The sequence below is a fragment of the Giraffa tippelskirchi genome, chromosome 7 (assembly GCF_054371585.1).
Source record: "Giraffa tippelskirchi isolate mGirTip1 chromosome 7, T2T-mGirTip1v1.2.pri, whole genome shotgun sequence".
NCBI lineage: Eukaryota > Metazoa > Chordata > Mammalia > Artiodactyla > Giraffidae > Giraffa > Giraffa tippelskirchi.
In genome coordinates this window covers 128,518,852-128,541,176 of record NC_137281.1, presented here as the reverse complement: position 1 = coordinate 128,541,176, position 22,325 = coordinate 128,518,852, and the positions used below count along the sequence as shown (strand labels likewise).

The window sequence follows — 22,325 nt, the reverse complement described above, 5'->3', positions numbered from 1 at the left end:
ACTAAAAAACCCTATGCTTCTCAATGTAATTACTTTATATCTTTTTTTTTTTAATAGACGAGAAAAAAAGACAAGTAACAAGTAATAAAACTAATAAAGATTTAAGGAGCAATTTGGTGTGATAATAAACCTTTCTTTAAAACTTTAAGCGAAGAAAATATTTCATTAAGTTCAGCTGATTTGTGTAATTAAACAAGGACATTAAAAAGCCCTGCAAATAAAAAACAACAAAAAGCCCTGCAAATCTGACTCCCCTCTCCTCCATCGCTCCTTTCTCCGATGCGCGCTAGGGCCAAGTAGCTCCAGAGAGGACGCAAGCGTAGCCCACGGTCAACCGCCGGCCACTCCCGCTCCTAGCCGGCCCAGCCCTCCCACCACTCCGCCCTTCGTCAATATAGCATCCCGGACACGCCCAAAGAATCCGCTCACACCTACCCTTTGAATGGTCCGTTCAGCTTTCAATCAATTCAAATATGGCAAGGAGCGAGCCAATAGCGAGCCTCGTCGAAGGGAAGAGGCGGGCACTTTTACCGGAAGTGTTGGTTAAAATACCTCCAATCAGCGGCTCTGTGCGGGAAGTTTGAATTTTGTCGAGTCTTGCTGTGGACGTTCCTTCTTCGGAGGCGGCGGTGGTCTTCCGGGCCCAGAGGGTTCCTTTTAGTTTGGTTGAGGTTTAACGCTAGAAACTGCCTCAGGTAGGTGGTTGTTGGGGAGCCGGAGGAGGACGCTGGTTCGCTTCTTTCTAGAAGGTATAAACGGGTCCGAGGACTGGCGGCAACGCTCTGGACTTCGCTTGGGGGAGGCTTCTTCTAGGACCGCATTACCTCTCCTTCCGGAAGCTGATGACGCAGTCCTCCGGAAGAGTAAATATTTGTTGCCAAGATCTGTGTAGCAGCAGCATTTCACCACCGGGGCGTAATTGGCATTTGGCCCCAACTTTATTCCAGTAGCTCCTTACAGATTATGTGACAACTAAAAACGCTTGGCTTGACAATCCCTAGGCAAGCAAGACTAAGTAAGGCATTCTAGACTTTCAGGCTGGAAGAAACTCCAGTCAAGGGTAGAGAACTTAAATGTGTGTGAAGAGCCTGGCTGCGGGGCTGGGGATTTCAGCTCCACTACCTTTTAACAGTGCTTATATGGGCAGTTAATTTACCTCATCTGTATGAGGGTAGTTATACTACCTTTTAGGATTTAGATGATAATACAATATGCCTTCAGTGTTAGTCCTTCCTCGCTTTGCTGTGTACAGTACAGTACTATGCCATATTTTAAGTAACTAATACATAATTTTTATTTTTTCTTTAATAGCTGGTTAATATTGTTGCAGGAAAAGCCAATTTTGACTCCAGGTTGGAACTGTTTCTTTGACTTGCTTTTCTGTTGCTTTTGTTATTGTAATCATACATAATGGCCTGCCTCAGAGAATCCTACCCCTCTGCTTGACTCTTAAACTAAAATGCCTTTGTTCAGAACCCTAGACATTAGTGTGTCATCTTCTTGGTCAGCTCTCCGGAATAAAGTCCTTGCCTCTACACTTCATCTCCCCGTCATTGGCCTGCTGTGCAGCAAGGAGAGCAAGTGTTCCATAGTATTTGTGAGAAGTGGTAAATCAAATAGTAGAGGAGAGTTCTTGATAAAAATCACAGTTCTTTATCACTTCCGCTGGACCCTTAAAGGAGAATGTTTTTAGCATTCAGTTCAGTCGCTCAGTCGTGTCGGATTCTTTGTGACCCCATGGACTGCATCTTGCGAGGCTTTCCTGTCCATCACCAACTCCTGCAGCTTGCTCAGACTCACGTCCATCGAGTTAGTGATACCGTCCAACCATCTCATCCTCTGTCATTCCCTTCTCCTCCTGCCTTCAATCTTTCCCAGCATCAGGGTGTTTTCTAAAGAGTCATTCATGTCAGGTGATTTCTCATATTTTATACTCTGTTGATTGCTTGAAATAGCATTTTAATTTGCCTCATTTCTTATGTAGATTTTTATGTGCAGTTTTCTAGGGTACTTTCTTAGTTATTCTTGTTGTTGAAGAGCATTGTGTGCCTATGTATTTTTAAAATTCCTAGTGACAGACCTACCATCCTTCCCTCCCCCCGTTTTCTTTTAAGTTGGCAAGACTCTTTGGAGAATCAGTCCTTTTTCTCCAGTTTGGCTTAGTTGTTCTCTCCACTAGTTGTTTAGGTGAGGCCCTTAGATTTTCCAGTTTCCTTTATTCTTTTCCTCGGTTGGAGCCTGGTAGGCTACAGTTGATGGGGTCGCAAAAAGTCCGACACGACTCAGTGACTTCACTTTCACTTTCAGTTGGATCCACAGTTTCTTAGAACCCATGACATCATCTTTCTTGTTCTCTCTTGTTTTGCTTCAATACATTCTCGGGTCTTTCTAAGAAAAGAGTATATGCCAAATAAACTATATGACTTCTTACATGGCTAAAAGAATTTTATTCTGTCTCACCAAACCAAGCATATGGTTATCCTTCTACATCATTATGGTACTTCTGAAAACCCTTTTTTCTCAATCTCATATTTGACTGCCTATTTATCTTCTCTAACTATATAATAGGCATCTTGTGGTTTTTTTTTTTTTTTGGTCTTCTGGGTTGAGAAAAAGTGCCAGGCTGCCTGCATTCATCATCAGGGGAAGGTTAAGGCAACTATTCTGTATACTGTCCTTCACTTACTTTTCTCTATTTTCACCTTTACTTCATACATTTTGCAGTGTTCTCTATGGTAAGCCTAGAACCTCTTGTTTATATTCCAGACCTTGGCTTCCTGGACTTCACTTCATCTATTAAACAAGTTCCTATTCAGAACCCCAGAATAGGTTGTAGTATCTTCTCTTTTGATAACTTTCTTCCCACTCTTAAGTCACATGTTTATTCCATTTTGTATTTTAACATTTTTACTTCAGAAAGCTCTGAAGTGGTATAGGAAGTGAACTGGAATCTTAAATTTTTAAAATATAAAATGAAATTCCATGTTAGTTGGTCTTTCTCTTTTTTTCCTGACAGGATGTCTTCATCACATTTTGCCAGTCGGCACAGAAAGGATTTAAGTACTGACATGATTAGAACTAAAATTGCTCATAGAAAATCACTGTCTCAGAAAGAAAACAGACATAAGGAATATGAACGAAATAGACACTTTGGTTTGAAAGATGTCAACATTCCAACCTTGGAAAGTAGAAGTCTTCTTGAATTAGATGAGACATCTCAAGAGCTTGTTCCAGAAAAGGCCAGTATCAAGCCAAGTAAGTAAACGTTGATTGTGATTTCAAGTGCTTTAAAGAGTAATATCTGAGAGTATTAATTACCTCAGAAAAGTGGTTCAATACCTGAGGTTTAAAAAAACCCTGACCAGAGAATGGAGTTTTGAAATACCATTCTAAATAACTGTGTTTTCCACAATTATGTACCGCCTATTTCAAGCAAAGACTGTGACCGTCCCTATCTAGGCTAATGCCATTCACCTATGGAGTATTATAACATTTTTTACCTATATGGCCTTATAGGAATCCTAATTTCTTACTTCTAGAGCTTAGGTAAGATAAACATTAACAAGATAAGTTGGTAAGGGTTATATAAAAATATAACCGATTATGAGAATTTGCATGCTGCAACTAAAAAAAAAAAATGTATATGCTTGATTGAAGTATCCACAAAGTAAGGATACTTTGCCAGTGGGAACATTTTTTAGAAAATCAAAGAATTCATCCCTGTAGTTTCTCTAGAAGGATTTGGGGTGGTTAGGAGGAGAAGGACCAATTAAAAAAGAAAGGAATGATCTCAGCAAAAGATAAAGATAATAAAAATGAGTGTCTTAGAAGGCAAGGGATACTATAGAATAGAAGGAACAGAACTGGAAAGTGGCATGCATTTGCAGAATGAGTCTCTAGACTCCTACTTAGTTGTGTTTATATAGCAGGTACTAGGAGCTAGATTGCAGTGAAACAAAGCAAAGATGAATTTTGAAGAAATGGCAGAGAGAGATAAGTCTTAGAATTCAATCTTCCTTGTGGCATATGGGATCTTAGATGTGGCATGTGGGATCTAGTTCCCTGACCAAGGTTCAAACCTGCATCCCCTGCATCGCAGGACAGATTCTTAACCACTGGACTGCTAGGAAATCCCCTGGAATTTTCTTTCCTGAATATTTTCCATATTCAGTTGGATGAGTCTGTGGATGTGGAACCCAGGAATATGGAGAGTCAACTGTAGAAAGGAAAGAAGTAGCATGCATTTTGTGTGCTGTTCAGCCATATTCATTTGTGCATTGCAGGTGGGAAGTAGACATAGAGAGGCCTTTAATTGGAATTGGGATTTTGCCAGAGTGAGAGAGGGGCCAAAGAGTTGAAGTAGTGATTATGATGATAAATCATGGACTCTAAATTAGATATGAAAACACTTGATGTGAGGGAGGTGAAAGACAGTGAAAATATGATCATAGATCAGGAGCGTGTAGGTACGTCCTGGTGGAGCCAAAGAATTGTTGGAAAGATAAGGTATGGTAATCAGAGTGGATTTCTTAAAATTGGGCTTATGAAGGACATACAGTATTCACTGGTAATAATGAGGTCTCAAGTGCCTAGTTATCTCATGAATGAATACAGATGTGACAGGAGATTGGTCCTCTGATCCCTTGAAGTTTCTGGTAGGGCCTGGGTTGATCAGACCTCTCTCTCTTTGGCTGGTTAGTTGCATTTGACCACAAGCAGTGTGGTCTTGAATGTTATTTTATGTGTGCCATGACATGAGAAAGGTTGAAATACTAGTATGGATGTGATCATGGGAATGGGTACCTGAGATACAGTGGAAGAAAGAACACCTAAGAATTGAGAAGCTAGGGTACTGGATGAGTCATCAGGATTTGCACAAGAATAGTGATGGAGACAATGACAGTGAGCCACGAGCTAAAGCCTTCAAGGAAGGAGAAACAAACATGGAAACAGATTGAGATACTGGGTAGTTAGATCTGATGACACGAAACATAAAGCTGGGATCTTTCAATGAAGAATAATCAGGAACCAACAATGAGGTCATCTCTCCTCTTTAGGTGCAGTGATATTCTAGTGTGGGAGAAAAAACAGTCAACCTCTTGAGAGGACAACTAGGGAAGCAGTGACTTCAGGGGCGAGCCATGTTTCAATTCAATCAAGAGCTGAGGGGAACCTTCAGAGAAGTCAAAGATAAAGGGGTTTGTTGATGACTGACCACTTGATCATCTGTGCTTTTGCATATTCTGTACTCTGCCTGGGGTTTTCTTTTATTTAACAGTTTTATTGAGGTCCAATTTATTTATTTATTTTTTTAAATATTTTATTTTATATATTTATTGGACATGCAGCATGTGGGATCTTAGTTCCCCAATCAGGGATTGAACCCATGCTCCCCCCATTGGGAGCTTAGAGTCGCAACCACTGGACCACCAGGGAAGTCCTTTATTGAGGTCCAATTTATATACTATAAATTTCCCTTATTTTAAGTATATACCTTTTTGTAGTAAATTTACTCAGTTATGCAGTTATGTCTGGATTATTTTTAATCCTTACCCAGGGGACAAACACTTACTTATTCTTCTGAGCCCTTTTTAGGTATGCTATCTTAGGGAAGCATTTCCTGATCTCTCCAGATAGCTGTTGTACTGATTCTTTATTATGTGCATTCTCCTTTTTATTTCATGCTAAACGGAAACTCTGTTCCCTTGAGCCCCTCAAGGGCAGACATTTTCTTACTTATTCTTCCTACCTAAAAATGTCTCACACATGGTAGCCACTTATATTTTTCATATAAAAATGTTTCAACAAACATTATTATATTAAACAAGCATTATATTGTAAAATGCTTCATAGTTTAAAGAAACATAAGAAGATTTATGTGGAAAACTAAATTGAGCTAAAGAAACTGACAGGGAGCCCAAATATCAAAAGAAAGAAATAGGATTGGTTACCCCAAAATTCAGTGGCTTAAAACAATAAATGTTTATTAATTTACACAGTTTTTTTGGGTCAGGAATTTGAGTGCAGCTTGGCTAGATGGTTCTGGAGACTGCAGTCAGGATGTTATCCAGGATGCATCTGAGGGCTTGACTGAGACTGGAGATCTGCTTCTACCATACTGTTTGATTATTGTAAAGGTTCACTTCTAAAGTGACTCATTCAGGTGACCAGCAAGTTGATGCTGGCTTTTGGCAGGAGGCCTTAGTTCTTTGTCACATGGACATCTCTATGGGGCTTCCTGAGTCTCCTTATGGTTCCACGTGGCTGCTGGCTTCCCCCCAGAGCAAGTGATCTAAGAGTGTACGCGTATGTGCTAAGTTGCTTCAGTTGTGTCTATTTGTGATCCTATGGACTGTAGCCCTTGAGACTCCTCTGTCCATGGGGATTCTCCAGACAAGAATGCTGGAGTGGATTACCTTGCTCTCCTTCAGGGGATCTTCCCAACCCAGGATCTAACCTGCATAGTCATGGAATTGTTCTCCATCATTTCCACAGTACTTTCTTGGTTACACAGGTCAGCCCTATTCAGATGGCAGGGGATGACAAAAGGCATGACTACCAGGAGGTGAGAATCACTGGATGTCAGCTTGGAGTCTGGCTATCACAGAAGTTAATTAATTTAAATGTGAAGTAATACATCCCTAGTACATAGCAAGCAATTAGATATTTGAACAAGTGAAGTCAAAAGAAATAGGAATTTTAAAACAGAGGTGAAAATAAATTGAAGTGCTAAGAAATTAACAAGAAGTTACTAAAGCAACAGTTGAAGTTAGAAGTTAAGATATTTGCCTAACTTTCTATCTGAAATATTTTATATACTGTTTTTTCTGTTTTCCTACTTAGAGTCAACAAAAACTGTTGTCTTTGATCAACGAAAACAGATGCTCCAAAAATACAAAGAAGAAAAACAACTTCAAAAATTGAAAGAACAGAGAGAGAGAACTAAACGAGGAGTATTTAAAGTGGGTCTTTATAGACCTGATATGCCTCGTTTTCTTTTCTCAAACCAGAATGCTGTGAAAGCTGAGCCAAAAAAGGTTAGTATCCTAACTTGATACAGAGGAATAGTTGCTTTTAACTGGTATTTTCTTTAAGAGATTAGATGACTAAAATAATCATTTCCCTGAGTCCCCTAGTTGATGGGGGTGGGAATGACATAATAGTAACTCTGAAGATGAAAACAGTCTCTTGATGTAACTGCTGATAAGCTGAGATTGGATAAAACCAGGGGAGAGGTTGGAAAAAACTTAGTCGACTCAGGCTAAACAGTGAATACTGTGCCAGAGTATTTGGTGTCTACCCTGTAGGATATACAGAGTTAAGGGAGGCTTATAAATGAGATTGTACCATTATCAAACTAATATTCAGGAATATTACCTTGCCTTGAGGATTATAGTCTAGAAAGGCAAGCTTTTATAGATGGGAAGACCAGTTGTGAATCATATATTATGACTATTCTCTATATGTAGACTAGGTGAAATGAGATAAGTGGACTGGGCTGTTGGTTTAAAAAGAAGAAATAGGGTTAAGATGTCGTTTTTCCTGAGATGTAATTGACACTAATTTCAGGTGTGCAACATAATGAGTCATTATTTGTATATGTTATAAGATGACCACCGTAATTAGTCTAGTTAACATCTATCACCACACATAGTTACAAAAATTTTTTTCTCGTGATGAGAACATTTAAGGTCTCTCTTGACAATGTTCAAATGTACAGTATAGTATCATTAACTGTAGTCACCATGCTGAATATTATATTCCCAGGACTGACATTTTTAAAACTGGAAGTTTGTACTTTTTGACTATATTCACCTTTTTTGCCCACCCTGCACCTCTGGCAACTACCAGTCTGTTCTTTTTTTTTTAGTTTAGTTTAATTAATTAATTTATTTGGCTGCACCAGGTCTTTAGTTATGGCACATGCAGGGTTGTTGATCTTTGTTGTGGCATGTGGGATCTTTAGTTGTGGCATTCCAACTCTTACCTGTGTCATGCCAGATCTAGTTCCCTGACCAGGGATCACACCTGGGCCCCCTGCATTGGGAACACAGAGTCTTAGCCACTGGACCCTCAGGGAAGTCCCCCACCAGTCTGTTCTTTATCTAGGAGGTTGGGTTTTTGATGATTTGTTTAAACTTCCAAATATAAGTAAGATCAAATGTTATTTGTCTTTGTCTGACTATTTCACTTAGCATAATGTCCTCAATGTCCATTCATGTTGTCACAAAAGGCAACATTTCCTTCTTTTTTCATGGCTGAATAATATTAAAAACACACACAAATGGACTATTAGTTTCTTTATTCACTCATCCATTGATGGACACTTGGCTATTATAAATAATGCTGCAGTGTAAATGGGGGTACATATATCTTTTTGAGTCAGTGTTTTCATTTCCTTTGGATTAGTACCCAGAATTGGAAATGCTGGATCATATGGTAGTTCTAGTTTTAATTTTTTGAGGGTCTTCCATACTATTTTCCATAGAGACTGCACCAATTTACATTACCAACAACAGTGTAGTAGGGCTCCCTTTTCTCCATATCCTCACCAACACTTACTATTTCTTGTCTTTTTGATAATGGCCTTTCTAACAGGTGTCATGTAAGAAATCTTAAGAGATAAATTTGACAGGACTGGTGACCTCAAGTAAGTAGTGAGCGGTAAAGGAAGTTGAAGAGTTAAAGATGATTGTTCTGAAGATAACAGTTTGAGCAATAATATAAGTTTTATAAAAGGCTCTAGGTTTGTCCACCTCAGTTCAACTAACTCAAATTCATGTTTATTTTATGATTGAGTAATATTTCATTGTATATAGGTACCATAACTTCTTAATCCATTCATCTGTTGATGGACATCAAGGTTGCTTTCATGTCCTGGCTGTTGTAATTAACTGCTCCGTGAATACTGGGGTACATGTGTCTTTCTGAATTATAGTTTTCTCAGGGTATATGCCCAGTAGGGGGATTGCTTGAAAAATGATACAGATGAACCTGTTTTCAGGGCAGGAATAGAGATGCAGATGTAGAGAACAGACTTGTGAACACAGCAGGGGAAGAAAAGAGGGGATGAATTGAGAGAAGAGCATTGAAATATATACATTACCATGTATAAAATAGATAACTAGTAGGAAGTTGCTGTGTAACACAGGGAGCTCAGCCTGGTGCTCTGTGATAAACTAGGGAGTGGATGGGAGAGTGGGTGGGAGGGAGGCTCAAGAGGAAGGGGATATACATATACGTATAGCTGATTCATGTTGTATGGCAGAAACCAACACAACAATGTAAACCAGTTACCTTCCGATTAAAAATAAATTTTAAAGAAAGAATGTATGGGAAAAAAATAATATTACAAACTTTGCTGCTGCTAAAAGAGATGAGGAAGGCAAGAAAAGGAACAAGCTTAAGTGGGTGAATATTAATAACCTTTTAAAAAAATCCTATTTGGAAATCAGGCTAGAGATTCATGCTAAGATGTGGATTTAGGATGTGATATTAGGAGTTTAAGTTGTAGAACTAAATGAAACCACTCTGGTAAGAATATATACAATTATCTGAGTGAGGTCTAGAGAACAGCTTTAGGTGGGCAGTGATAGGCAAGGACTGATCAAATGGCAAGAGAATAAATACTAAAGGGAGGGGTGATGTAAAGAGAATGATTAGTAAGTCAAGGATGAAGTTTGGCATATACCCCAGTGTTCATTGCAGCACTATTTCCAATAGCCAGGAAGCAAGTTAGATGTCCGTTGACAGATGAATGGATAAAGAAAATGTGGTACATGTATATACAATGAAATATTACTCAGCCATAAAAAGGGGTGAATTTGAGTCAGTGGTAGTGAGGTAACAATAGCCTGTTAATACAAAATGAAGTAAGTCAGAAAGAGAAAACAAATATATTAATGCATTTATATGGAATCTAGAAAAATGGTACTGATGAATCTATTTGCTTGGAAGGATTGGAGACATAGATGTAGAGAAGAGACTTATGGACACAGCAGGGGAAGGAGAGGGTGAGATGAATTGAGAATGTAGCATTGACATATATACACTATCACATGTAAAACAGATAGCTGGTGGGAAGTTGCTGTGTAACCCAGGGAGCCCAGCCAGGTGCTCTGTGACGACCTAGAGGGAGTGGCATGGGGGTAGAGAAGGGAGGCTCATGAACAAGAGGAGATATATATATATATATGTATATATATAATTATGATTGTTGTATGGCAGGAACCAACAACATTTTAAAGCAATTTCCTCCAATTAAAAAGTAAATTTAAAAATTAAAAAAAAAAGGTGAAATTTGAACAGATCAGTTGGACTGTAGATTAGGTAGTCATTGGTGGTTTGTGATTTAAAGATACATATAAATGATCTCATTGACTATATACTCATTCCTGATTTAAGTAAGAATTGAATAATATAAAGCCCTAAGATACTGCTTCTTTTTCTAGGCCTCATGAATCTCAATAATTCATTTGACAGATCTTTGATTATTTACTCTGTATGATCTTAGGATAATGTAGAAGAGACCAAAATTAATAGAATGTAGTTTAAGTGGAAAGATATAGATAAATATGTTCTATTAGTAGAGGAAGGAGAGACTGTTTGCATTGGAGGAACATCAGAGAAGACATCTTGGAAGGGATTAGATTTAAGCTTTCTTTTTAAGAATATGTAGGATGCCATTCATTGATCTACACTGTAAACAACTTTTAAAATATAATAAGAAGTATGTGTAAGAGGAACAAGATACCCATCATTGTGTTAAATAGTATGATTCAGTGAGGAGTCAATAATTGTTCTTCATTTTTTTGTTCAGGCAATAGCCATTGCTGAATTTTAATCCCTTTAAATACTGTTAAGAAAAGCCTAATTTCTTTAGCACTAGGTTTTCATTGAGATTTGGAGAAGAAAAATGACTTCTCATCTAGAGAAGTCTGATTATGCTTCTTAAGAAATTTTATAGAGTTGATAAATACCTTCTTATAATTTTTTAATCAGTCTTTCTCCTCAATTTTTCCCACACTTTTTGATCAGGTCTCCATTTTCTTACTGACAATGAACAGCTGTGTAATCATGAGATTTGATGGCAAATTGTCAAAGCTAGGGAAGTAAGCTGTACAGTATCTTTTCATAAACAGAAAAAAAAAGATCCTAATACTCAAGTTTGTTCATCTCTGTGCTCAGTCGCTCAGCTGTGTGCGACTCTTTGTGACCCCATGGATTGTCGTCCTCCAGGCTCCTCTGTCCATGGAATTTTCCAAACAAGAACACTGGAGCAGGTTGCCATTTCCTACTCCAGGGAATCTTCCCAGTTTGTTCATCTACCCCATTCCAAATATGTCCAGCTAATCATACTAATGAGGATCCTAATAACTTTGAAATTATGCTTTGAAATTTCTTCTCTTTCTTCATTGAAAAATATGAGTAAGTTTTGAAGCTATTAAATTAAACATATTTTAAATCAAACCAGAACCAGAAAAGAAACAGTAATTTAGGGAGTTCCCTGGCAGTCCAATGGTTAGAACCCGGTGCTTTCACTGCTGGGGATGGGATACAATCCCTTTTCAGGGAGCTAAGTTCCCGCAAGCTGTGCAGCATGGCCAAAAAACCCGCAAAAGTTAAAAAAAGAAAAAGAAAACAGTAAGTTAGCAACTATCTTTTAGCCATCAATGATTAATATAAAAATATAATTTAAAATATAAATATTTTTTATTTATAACTTTAAATGAGAACTTTGGACTTCCCTGGCAGTCCAGGGATTAAGACTCCGAGCTTTCAATTCAGGAGGTGAGGGTTTGATCCCTGGTCAGGGAACTAAGATCCCACATGCCATGCTGTGCAGCCGCTCAAAAATAAATAAATAAAATGGGAGCTTTATTTCATGAGACATGGAAATAAATTTTGCAGTTTATTTAATATATTTTTTAAACTTTATCTTCTTTTGACTGTTTTAAGGCTGTTCCATCTTTTGTACGGATTACAAGGTCAAAGGCCAGAGACCAAATGGAGCTGACTAAGGTATAGTTGGTAGTTTAGTAGGTCACTGTTACTAAAATGACAAATTGTACTTTTTTTTGAGTAAGTAAACTTATTTTTAATTTAATATCAGCTTTAAGCAATAGTGATTATTTTACCAGAGTTAATAGTACCAAAATAAATGCTACTATATGGTGACAGAGCAGATTTGGCTACATGCCAAGGAAACAGTCACTTAAAATATTTTTCACAGACATCCTTTATGAGATCTATACTAAACTCTGTGACACATTCTTTTTTGTTTATTTACTGGGCTTTTATTATGTGTCCCATGTCACCATGAAGCCCAGATAGAAATATAAAGCACATAGGGTGAGTTTTATAAATTTATGGGTCTTCAAAACACTGTTATGGATAAAGTTACTAGGAGGATTACTAAAGTCAAGTCAAGTGGGCAGGGAGAAAAATAGTGTGCTTCTTTGTCAGGTGAGGAAGCTGTTTCAGGTGATTACTGAATTTGAGTGACTGTCACGTTCCTCCAGGCTCTGGGATATAATAGTGAATAAAACAAACAAAATTTCCTGTTTTCAAGGACTTTACATAAAAGATAGTGTTTTAAAAAAAAAAAGAACCATGTAGTGTGTCAGATGGTCAAAAGTATTATGGGAGAGATGAAAGAAAAGAAAGAATGGAGATGGAGAGTTTTGAAGTAGGTGTAGGGTAGAGTTTTGATTACGCCTCACTGAGATGGTGGCAGTTTAAATGCAATCTTTCAAGAAGTAGAAGAGTGAGTTGTGGGGAAGAGCTTTCTTCCAGGGGAGGAATTTTCTAGATAAAAAGATACCTGTTGTGTTTAAGGAGTCTCAGAAGATTATAGTCAGTTATTTTTTTAATAGTTTTTCTAAATTTTGGGATTCTGAAAAAGTTTGTTAGGAAATTTATGTAATATAAAACTTGTTTCTTCATCTCATTTAGAGTAGTGGATTTTTTGCTGGTTTGTTTACAGTATCAGATTTCAAATGAGGTGTCAGATTACACCTTAAAAATGTGGTGGTTTGGTTCGTTGTGCAATTAAATCACCTAATGAATACCTTATCTTTTAAATAGAGTGATAATGGGATTGATGTTGGAGCAATCCGACCTGGTCAAAGACAGACTTCTGAAAAGAAAGTATTGGACAAAGAGAAAAAAGGTAGAAGTATTAGCAATTTTTGTAAGTTCTGATATTGCCACAATAATTTAAAACCACCAAAAGCATTCGGTTTTATTTTTCTTCCCGCAGCTGTACAACCTGTAATGCTGCCAGTGAGAATGACTCGATCATCTACTCAAGCAGCAAAGCAGATTGTCAAAGAAATCCCATCTACAGCAGCAAGAAAGCCAGAGACAAGGGCTATTAATGGTAAGAACAATTTCTTGATCAGTGACTGAACTAGGATTATGTTTTGATCCTTAAGGGTTTTTGTGCTCAGTTTTTAAGATCATGATATACTTCTTTGAGTAGGACAGGAGGAAATGGGAGATTCTAACTCCTGAAGGCAGGGTTTGTGCCCTGATATCCTGTTAGAACACAGTGGGTGCTCAAATGTTGAAATGCTGAATTGGTGTAAGCAGTGATTCAAAGTGAAAAATTAATGGCCCCAACAAATTACAGTCCATCCATTTGGTGGACTGCAGTGTAATCATTTAAGAACAAGGTGTGAAAAAACACTTAATGACATGGTTAATGATATTAAGTGGGCAAAGAGAAACAGGTAAAACCCTGAACAGTATGATTGAAATTCTATAATGAAATATGTATGTGAATGTGAACTTTGGAGAAACATTCTGAAGTGTCAACAGTGGTTACCACCGAGTAATGTAAACTTTAGTAAAATTTTTGTTTTTGTGCTTTTTACAATTTTTTCTAATTTTCTATAATAAATATGTATTTTATATTTAGAGGCAAAAGGTAAAATACCTTAACACCTTTTGTTTTCTTTTGAAAACAGATGGCCTATACTTGAAACAGGAAATTTCATCTGTTTTTATCCTATTTCCTAATATGATTTTTAAGCATAATGTCCTTTAAGCTGTACATTTCTATTAAGCCTTTTTTCCTTTCCCAAATTACCTAGTACTTCTTTTTTTTGTACTTTTAAACGTGTACTTTTAATGCAGCATTTTTTATCTAGTCAAAATGGGTGTCTTATTTCACTTTTATTTTAGATAATGAAGCAGACAGAAAGGCACCAAATCAAGGAAAACCTGCCAAAAAGATAGGAACAAAACCTGACAAGGTAGAGTATAAACATCTGTTTACCTCTAGATACTTTGAAAATCTCATTGTTCCTTTCATAAAATGGAAATTAAGCATACAGAACTGCTTCAAGAAGTTGACTTGCCATGTGTCTTAAAACCTTTTGAACCATAAAGAAGCATCAGGAGGCTTTACTCATTGTTTTTCAGGTGTCTTATCCTCAGAGTTTTGCAGTTAGAGAAAGCATAATTTAGTTAACAGGAAATAGAGAAAAGTGATAGAAACACAGCCGACAGAAACCTTCATGTGGGAACTAGCTAAGTGAGGATGGAGTAGGTGAAATGTATTGACTTTGGATTCGGTTAGGCCTGAGTCTGAATATTGTCCTATTAGCTATATAACCTTGGGCAAGTTATGAATTTGTTTTTCCATTTCCAACACATAATATCTACATAAGAGTAGTTTTAAGAACTAAATACTCTAATGTTTCTGACAGTGTCTAGCATAGTACCTTGTAGGGTCTTCAGAAAAGAGTCACCATTTTGAGGCCCCAATGCCTTGGTTTATAATCAATGCTATAGTTCCTTAACCTTAAAAAAGAAAGTTATACCGAAGTATAAGAAATGTGGCTATGTTGTACAGCAGAAACTAATACAACATTGTAAAGTAATTATACTCCAGTTAAAAACTTAAAAATTAAAAAAAGAAATCTGGCTAGATTCTTAACTGAAAATTAAAAATCAGAAATGTAAAATCCTCTAAAAATTTTGTTTGTACGGTAAAATGTGTAAAGGTTGTCAAAAGTTACAAACTCCAGTTACAAAGTAAGTACGGTCTGGGGATGTAATAAACAACATGGTGACTATGGTTAATAATACTGTTGTATATTTGAAAGTTGCTAAGAGGATAGGTCATAAAATTCTCATCATAAGAAAAGAAATTGTAACTGTGTGGTGACAGATGTTCATAGACTTATTGTCTAGATCACTTTGCAATACATACAAATATCAAATCATTATGTTGCATGCCTAAAACTAGTATCAGATTTTTTCTACAATTGACAAAGAAAATAAGCTTCACATTATATTTGGTTAATCTCACTGTGTCACGTTGAAAAATATTTTTCTCAGGATAAGTTGATTTATAATCAAGGTTATTATGAAAGTGGATTTGTTACTTGACAATAATAGTCATCCAATAAACACTGGATTTCTGATTCTCAAATCATTGTAATTATCAACATAATTTAGATAAAAAGATAGGTATTTGTTAGTTGGGTAATTTTTCCACCTTAATTTTCATGTATTTTAATTTGCCATAATACCTAAAACCTATTATTTAGTCTTTTCAATGATGATTGGTTCTCTCTCTCTAGATCATAACAATGGTTTAGTTAGCTGGTCTACTGATTTCATATTTACATTTAACTGTATTTATTCTTCTTTCTTAAATTATATACACAGGACACATATCTCAACTCTAATATTTTCAGACCTGTAAAAATTGGCTTGAATATATCCCCAGGAAAGAAATTCTCACTCTATTCTGTTTCCTTCCATCCAGGTCATTTCTTCTAAAGTTACTAATGAAGAAAACACTTTGGATTCACAAACCAGTGCAACAAATGGAATGAATCCAGATGGAGTCTTATCAAAAATGGAAATTTTATCTAAGACAAACAGTGCAAAAATGAAAGGGAAGAATTCCTTTGCACCTAAAGATTTTATATTTCAGCCACTAGATGGTCTGAAGACCTATCAAGTAACACCTATGACTCCCAGAAGTGCCAATGCTTTCTTGACACCCAGTTATACTTGGACCCCGTTAAACACAGAAGTGTAAGAATTTAAAGTTAATAATGAATTCTTTGCTAAGATGGTTAACAAGCACCTTTCTTAGATTTGTCCTGTGCTTTTTAAAGGTTAATGTTTAGTTAATAAATTATGTTAATTATAAATCATGAAAATTTGGTCTTTTAAAAAAATTCTTCAGAAGGGTACAGTAATGTACTAGACAGTTTTACTATTTCCTATACGTTGTTTTTATCAGTATTTTCATGGTACTCTTTGTGGGGTTTTTTTGCTTTTAATAAGTGATCTTTTTATAAAGACTTAGAAATAAATTTTTAGAAGAAAGAAACTGTAATACTGTAGCTCAGGAATGGTTTGGGGTTTTTTGTCTTTGCTGAGTGTTACTTTAGAAAAATTACTTCTAAAGACAAAAATAATTAACTTGCAAAGTGAGGGAAAATCAGTTGGAATCTTTACTAGAAACAGGATAGTTTTTTCAAAGACTGGCTGGCAGCAAATTTACTAGAAACTGCTCAGCAGCATGCAAGACTATAGAGTGCTTATGTTCCATGAAGAGATCTTTGTAATCTTTGGATCTCATAATTAGTAAAGACAGACATTCCCACTATAGGTGTTTAAATGTGTCCAGAAAAGACACATTTAAAAAAATTAGAAACATATTTCTATTTAATCCCAGATTTTTAAAAAGCAACATCATTTTGAAATCCTTTATATGAGGCTCATGTTTTAAGAAGTATATTTTTACTATTATTTTTAGTGATAAGACTGAAGCAACAAAAGAAATCTTGGCACAAAAATGTAAAACTTTCTCTGCCAAAACAGTACCTCAAGATTCAAGTAAATCACAGTGTCCTTTGGGTTCTCTAACAGTTTGGAATAAAGGTATTGAATTTTAATTAATTTTTTACTTGCTTTTCTGAATTATGATTTATCAGGTTTATTAGGCCCTTTTCAATATATAGCCCAGGAATGTGATCTCAGGGTCAGGAAAGATGGGAAGACATGGGGAAAGCTATCTGGAGAGAGAGAGAGAGTTAGAATGAGGAGTACAGACTGAGAAATAAATGTAAGTTTGAAGAGATGAATATTGGGAGGCACTTTAGAGATATGTGGTTAATGGAATCTTTAAGTCAGAGATAAAATTTGAAAATTCTCCCGGCCCTTTGGTTCTTGGTTATCTGCCCCAATTACTGTTTGGGTCAGTTACCTGTCTACGTGGACACGTTCCAAAGTTTAAATGCATTTTTTTTGACTCTTGGCCAAAATTTAGAAGATGCTGTGAATATCATTTTGAACTTGTGTAAATATATGAAAGAGGAAAAAAAAAAAAAAAAAATTTGAAAATTCACGTTGAAAAAATTGGAGGATTTAACAGATTTGTCTTGTGGGGGACATCATTTTGTGAGTGGCTGCTTTGGAATTTATATGTAATATTTTCTTTAATCTGTAGAACATGTCTCAAATAAAAATGAAACTACTAATGAAAATTCAAATGGCCTTTCAGTAAAAGAAGAAGTCCCATCACTTGAAGTAAATGAAGATCAGTTATCTCAGCCACAACATGATGTGCCGTATTTCAGGTTTGTCCATTTGTTCCTCATATAAGAATTTTGTATTCATGTATAGACAATTAAAACCAAGATTAAACTATTTTTAGCCTGAATGTAATAGATGAATTGGGAGAAACTGAATTCCAGTGATTTTCATGTATCTTTTAAATTTTAATAATTTTTTTTCACTAACTAGTTCCCAATTCAAAAGGTAGTAAAAGATACAAGTGAGAAGTCTTTTTCCCAAATCTGTCTCACAGGGGATTGTTTGAACCTTCCACAGAGGCAAGTGTTATTCATTTCTTGTGAATACTTACTTCCAGAGTTAGATAATGCATATGTAGAATAACAAACATATTTTTTCTGTTTTTTAATATAAATAATAGCATGTTGTTTTGTTTCATGTAATGTTAACTGTGACAGACATTCCATTTTAGTACTTAAGGAGCTTTCTCATGTTATTTTGAGTGTGTGTTTTCTAAAGGCCGCATAGTATCCAATAATATGGATATACCATAATTTACTGAATAAGTCCCTGTTGCTGATTATTTACATTGGGTTCAATCTAGTACTATTATAATCAAGGCTGCAAAGAACAACCTTGTATATATTTCAGTTCTCTCATGTGCAAATATATGAGGACCTCAGTTTGCATTCCCTCTAGCATAGTATGGGAGTTCCTATTTTCTCATACCTCCCCACCGCCCAAAGAACCAAATTAAAGTTTATTTAAAAAAAAAAAAAAAAGGATAGGAGGCTCAGTGGCCCATCAACTCATGAGATAGGATTATATTTCTCTAACTCTGAATTGAAAATTAAGTTCCTGTTTGGGAAACTTCAACATGTCACCTAAATGCCTTGGAAACATATCAGAGGCATGCATTTTGAGAAAGGCCTTTATATTCCACATCATACAGAAAATTGTTATATTCTACAATTTTTGAATGACTATAGCAAGAAAATTCCCATACCATTTCTAGTACAATATTAACAATTTTTGAACTTTACCAATCAAATAAATAAAAATATTATCTTACACTAGTTTTATTTATTTTTCCTTTTTTTGGCATGAGATCTTAGTTCCCTGACCAGGGATCAAACCATCCGAGTCTTAAGCACTGAGATGCCAGGCAATTCCCTTTACTCTTATTTTAATATTCATTCTTTCTCTCATGAATGAGTATCTTTTTATATGTTTGGGAACCACTTCAGTTGTTTTTAGAGTATAATGTTTTGGTATTGTAAGGTCTTTTAGAGGCTAACTAGTCTACTGTGTTGTTCAGCTGAGACATTGAGAGGATAAGCAATTTACCCAACTAAATAATGTCAGATCTAAGTCAGGTCTCCTTTCTCATTAATTAAGCTGTTCTCTGTTGCCATTGATTTAAACAGCTAAATTTGTCTTCTGAGAAAAACTATCCTCAGTTTTCCTGCTCAGATGTTTTTGTAAAGAAACATACTAAATTTACCTTAAGCCAGGGTTTCTTAACTTTGGTGCTATTGACATTTTAGGCTACATAATTCCTGTTGTGAGGTTTTCTGCATTATAGGTTGTTTTGTAGCATCCCTGGCCAGCAGCACTCCTCTAGTTCATGATAATCAAAAATGATTCTAGAGAGTGCCAAATGCTGCCTGGTAGGAAAAATTGACCCCACTTGAGAATGCCACTGTCTTTGGATAAGCAAAGCCAAGTAGAATCTGTAAGGCCTTATCACTGTAATTTGAGACTTATACAGTTTTTAGCTTCATCTTACTCTTGGCAATTGGGTTGGTCATAGTTCCATGGAAAATAACTAAGAGCAGAACTAAGGAATGTCTGATTCTTTCTGCTCAGCATTTGAAAAATAAGAACAGAAATAACTGGAAATATTAGCTTGAAAAATGGGCTCTTAGCATTAACCATCCACTTAAGTTTTAGGTGTAGAAGGATGGACATAGACTATCAATGTGTATTCATGGATTTTAATATATCACAGTTCATAAAACAACTAAGCATCAGCTCTGGGAAATCAATGTTGTGTAAGTGTCATAGTGCTAATGTATGTCACCATTGCAGAAATATTCTCCGGTCAGAAACTGAGAAGTTAACTTCACACTGCCTTGAGTGGGACAGGAAACTTGACTTGGACATTCCAGATGATGGTGAGGGAACACTTATATTTTTTTAATGTCTTAGCTTTGTTTATTTTAATATGGTTGCATTTACCTAAAACATAAAAATCTAGTGTTGTCCAACTTTATAGTTTCGTTGTTATTCAAAATAGCAAGAATTTTTCATATGACACATATGTTCACTAATATCTCTGTGCTAAAATGGTACCCAACTTAAAAGATGTAAGTAGTTAGAATATTGACTATCATTCCTGAGAGTTAGACATTTGCCAATTTTATTATTAAATTTTTTTTACTATGATTCCATGAATGACAACTATGTCTGATATTGCTTAATTATACAAAAATATTTTCTGAATGAAGATAAATCAATATGGATCAAATTTTCTGAAAAATTCTATAATCTTGCCTATTCAGGAAAGCTGTTGAGAAAAAAAAAGTCATTTGTGTGCTGCCAGTTCAAAGTCCTTAAATGTACAGTAAGTTAAGGTTGAATTCTTATAAAATACAAGGAGAGGTAGAATGCTTTGCTGTGTAGCTGTTGAGTTTGAGAATGTATATTGCTAATTTTTAGCAGAAATTGAAACAAATAGTAAATGCTCTATATTTGTATGACAAAGTTTTGTTTTGCTATAAAGTAAGAATTTGATTCTATAACTCTAGGATATTTGGAATGAGGTCACCTTATCAGCTGGTTGGATTGCAATAAAGATCTTGTTTTGTTCTTTAACTTTTAAAAACCTTGTATTTCCTCTAGCTAAAGATCTTATTCGCACAGCAGTTGGTCAAACAAGACTCCTTATGAAAGAAAGGTTTAAACAATTTGAAGGACTGGTGGACAATTGTGAATATAAACGAGGTGAAAAGGAGACTACCTGTACAGATCTGGATGGATTTTGGGATATGGTTAATTTTCAGGTATGTGGTCAAATGTTTTGAATATATTAACTTTTAGTCTTTTTTTTTTCTTAATGAGTTAACAGGAATATGTGCTCAGCTGCTAAGTCGTGTCCGACTCTTTGCAACCCCATGGACTGTAGCCTGCCAGGCTACTCTGTCCATGGTATTTCCCAGGCAAGAATACTGGAGTGGGTTGCCATTTCCTCCTCTGGAGAATCTTCTTGACCCAAGAATCAAACCCAAGTCTCCTATGGCTCCTGCATTGCAGGCAGATTTTTTATCACTGAGCCACTGGAGAAGCCCCTAACAGTAATACAAAAGGGTAAGTAGTAGCTTCTGGGACTAACCTGGTGGCTCAGTGGTTAAGTATCCACCTGCCAGTGCAGGAGACACAGATTCAATCCCTGATCTGGGAAGATCCCACATGCCTCGGAGCAAGTAAGCCCATGTGCCACAACTATTGAGCCTGTGCTCTAGAGCCTGGGAGCCCCAACTACTGAGCCCACATGCCCAAACTTCTGAAGCCCTTCTGCCTTAGAGCCCATGAACCTCAACAAGAGAAGCCACTGCAATGAGAAGCCTACACACCACAACTAGAGAGTAGCCTCCGCTTGCCACAACTAGAGAGTAGCCTCCGCTTGCCACAACTAGAGAAAAGCCTGTGTGGCATCGAGGATCCAGCACAGCCAAAAATAAATAAAGTTAATAAAAAAGAAAAGTAGCTTCTTATGTACCTGTAATGTTATTGGGTTGGTGCAAACATAATTGTGGTTTTTCTGTTGTTGAAATTTGCTGTTTGATATTGAAATACATTCTTAATAAATATTGTTAAGTTATACATCATTTTTAATGCACATTTCTCACTGTGTTTTTTGCTGACTTATTACTTGCTGTTTTTTTATATTTATTTTGGACTATGGAGATGATGTTTGACAAAAAGCGAATTTGAGCGATTTCTTTTTTATTCAAATTCAAAATGGGTCATAAAATAGTGGAGACAACTCGCAACATCAACAATGCATTTGGCCCCAGGAACTGCTAACGAATGTACAGTGCAGTAGTTGTTCAAGAAGTTTTGCAAAGGAGACAGAGCCTTGAAGACAAGGAGCACAGTGGCCAGCCACTGGAAGTTGACGAGAACCAAATGAGAGCAATCATCAAAGCTGATTCTCTTACAACTACAGGAGAAGTTGCTGAAGAACTCAATGATGACCATTCTATGGTTGATTGGCATTGGAAGCACATTGGAAAGGTGAAAAAGCTCAGTAAGTGGGTGCCTCAGTAGCTGATCACAAATCAAAAATATCATCGTTTTGAAGTGTTGTCTTCTCTTAGAATTCTATGCAGTGATGAACCATTTCTCAACCAGACTCTGACATGCAACCAAAAGTGGATTTTATACAACAACTGGTGATGACCAGCTCAGTGGTTGGACCAAGAAGTTGTTCCAAAGCACTTCCCAAAGCCAAACTCGCACATGGTCACTGTTTGGTGGTCTGCCGCTGGTCTGATCCACTACAGCTTTCTGAATCCTGGCAAAACCATTACATCTGACAATTATGCTCAGCAAATTGATGAGATGCACCAAAAACTGCAATGCCTGCAACTGTCATTGGTCAACAGAAAGGGCCCAGCTCTTCTCCACAACAATGCCCAACCATACATTGCACAACCAATGCTTCAAAAGTTGAACGAATTGGGCTATGGAGTTTTGCCTCATCCACCATATTTGCC

The 22,325-nt window shown here is 36.4% G+C and overlaps 1 protein-coding gene across 15 annotated transcripts in view; it reads left to right on the top strand.

Annotated features, from left to right (window-relative positions):
• The first annotated feature begins 571 nt into the window (after window positions 1-571).
• Window positions 572-22,325, top strand: part of DLGAP5 (DLG associated protein 5) — a 41,188-nt gene continuing 19,434 nt past the window's right edge. For 3 of the 15 annotated variants that reach the window (XM_081509470.1, XM_081509464.1, XM_081509471.1), the window contains exons 1-12: window positions 572-695; window positions 3,017-3,255; window positions 6,844-7,037; window positions 11,959-12,021; window positions 13,087-13,171; window positions 13,262-13,381; window positions 14,188-14,258; window positions 15,782-16,056; window positions 16,787-16,911; window positions 17,534-17,609; window positions 19,636-19,721; window positions 20,449-20,609. In XM_081509470.1, coding sequence (XP_081365596.1) covers window positions 3,018-3,255; window positions 6,844-7,037; window positions 11,959-12,021; window positions 13,087-13,171; window positions 13,262-13,381; window positions 14,188-14,258; window positions 15,782-16,056; window positions 16,787-16,911; window positions 17,534-17,609; window positions 19,636-19,721; window positions 20,449-20,609 — 1,494 coding nt within the window. In that variant the 5' untranslated portion in view covers window positions 572-695; window position 3,017. Of the gene's footprint in view, window positions 750-817; window positions 1,016-3,016; window positions 3,256-5,057; window positions 5,199-6,843; window positions 7,038-11,958; window positions 12,022-13,086; window positions 13,172-13,261; window positions 13,382-14,187; window positions 14,259-15,781; window positions 16,057-16,786; window positions 16,912-17,479; window positions 17,610-19,635; window positions 19,722-20,448; window positions 20,610-22,325 lie in introns of those variants that run through there. The other 12 variants (XM_081509467.1, XM_081509460.1, XM_081509468.1 and 9 more) reach the window with 8 other exon arrangements.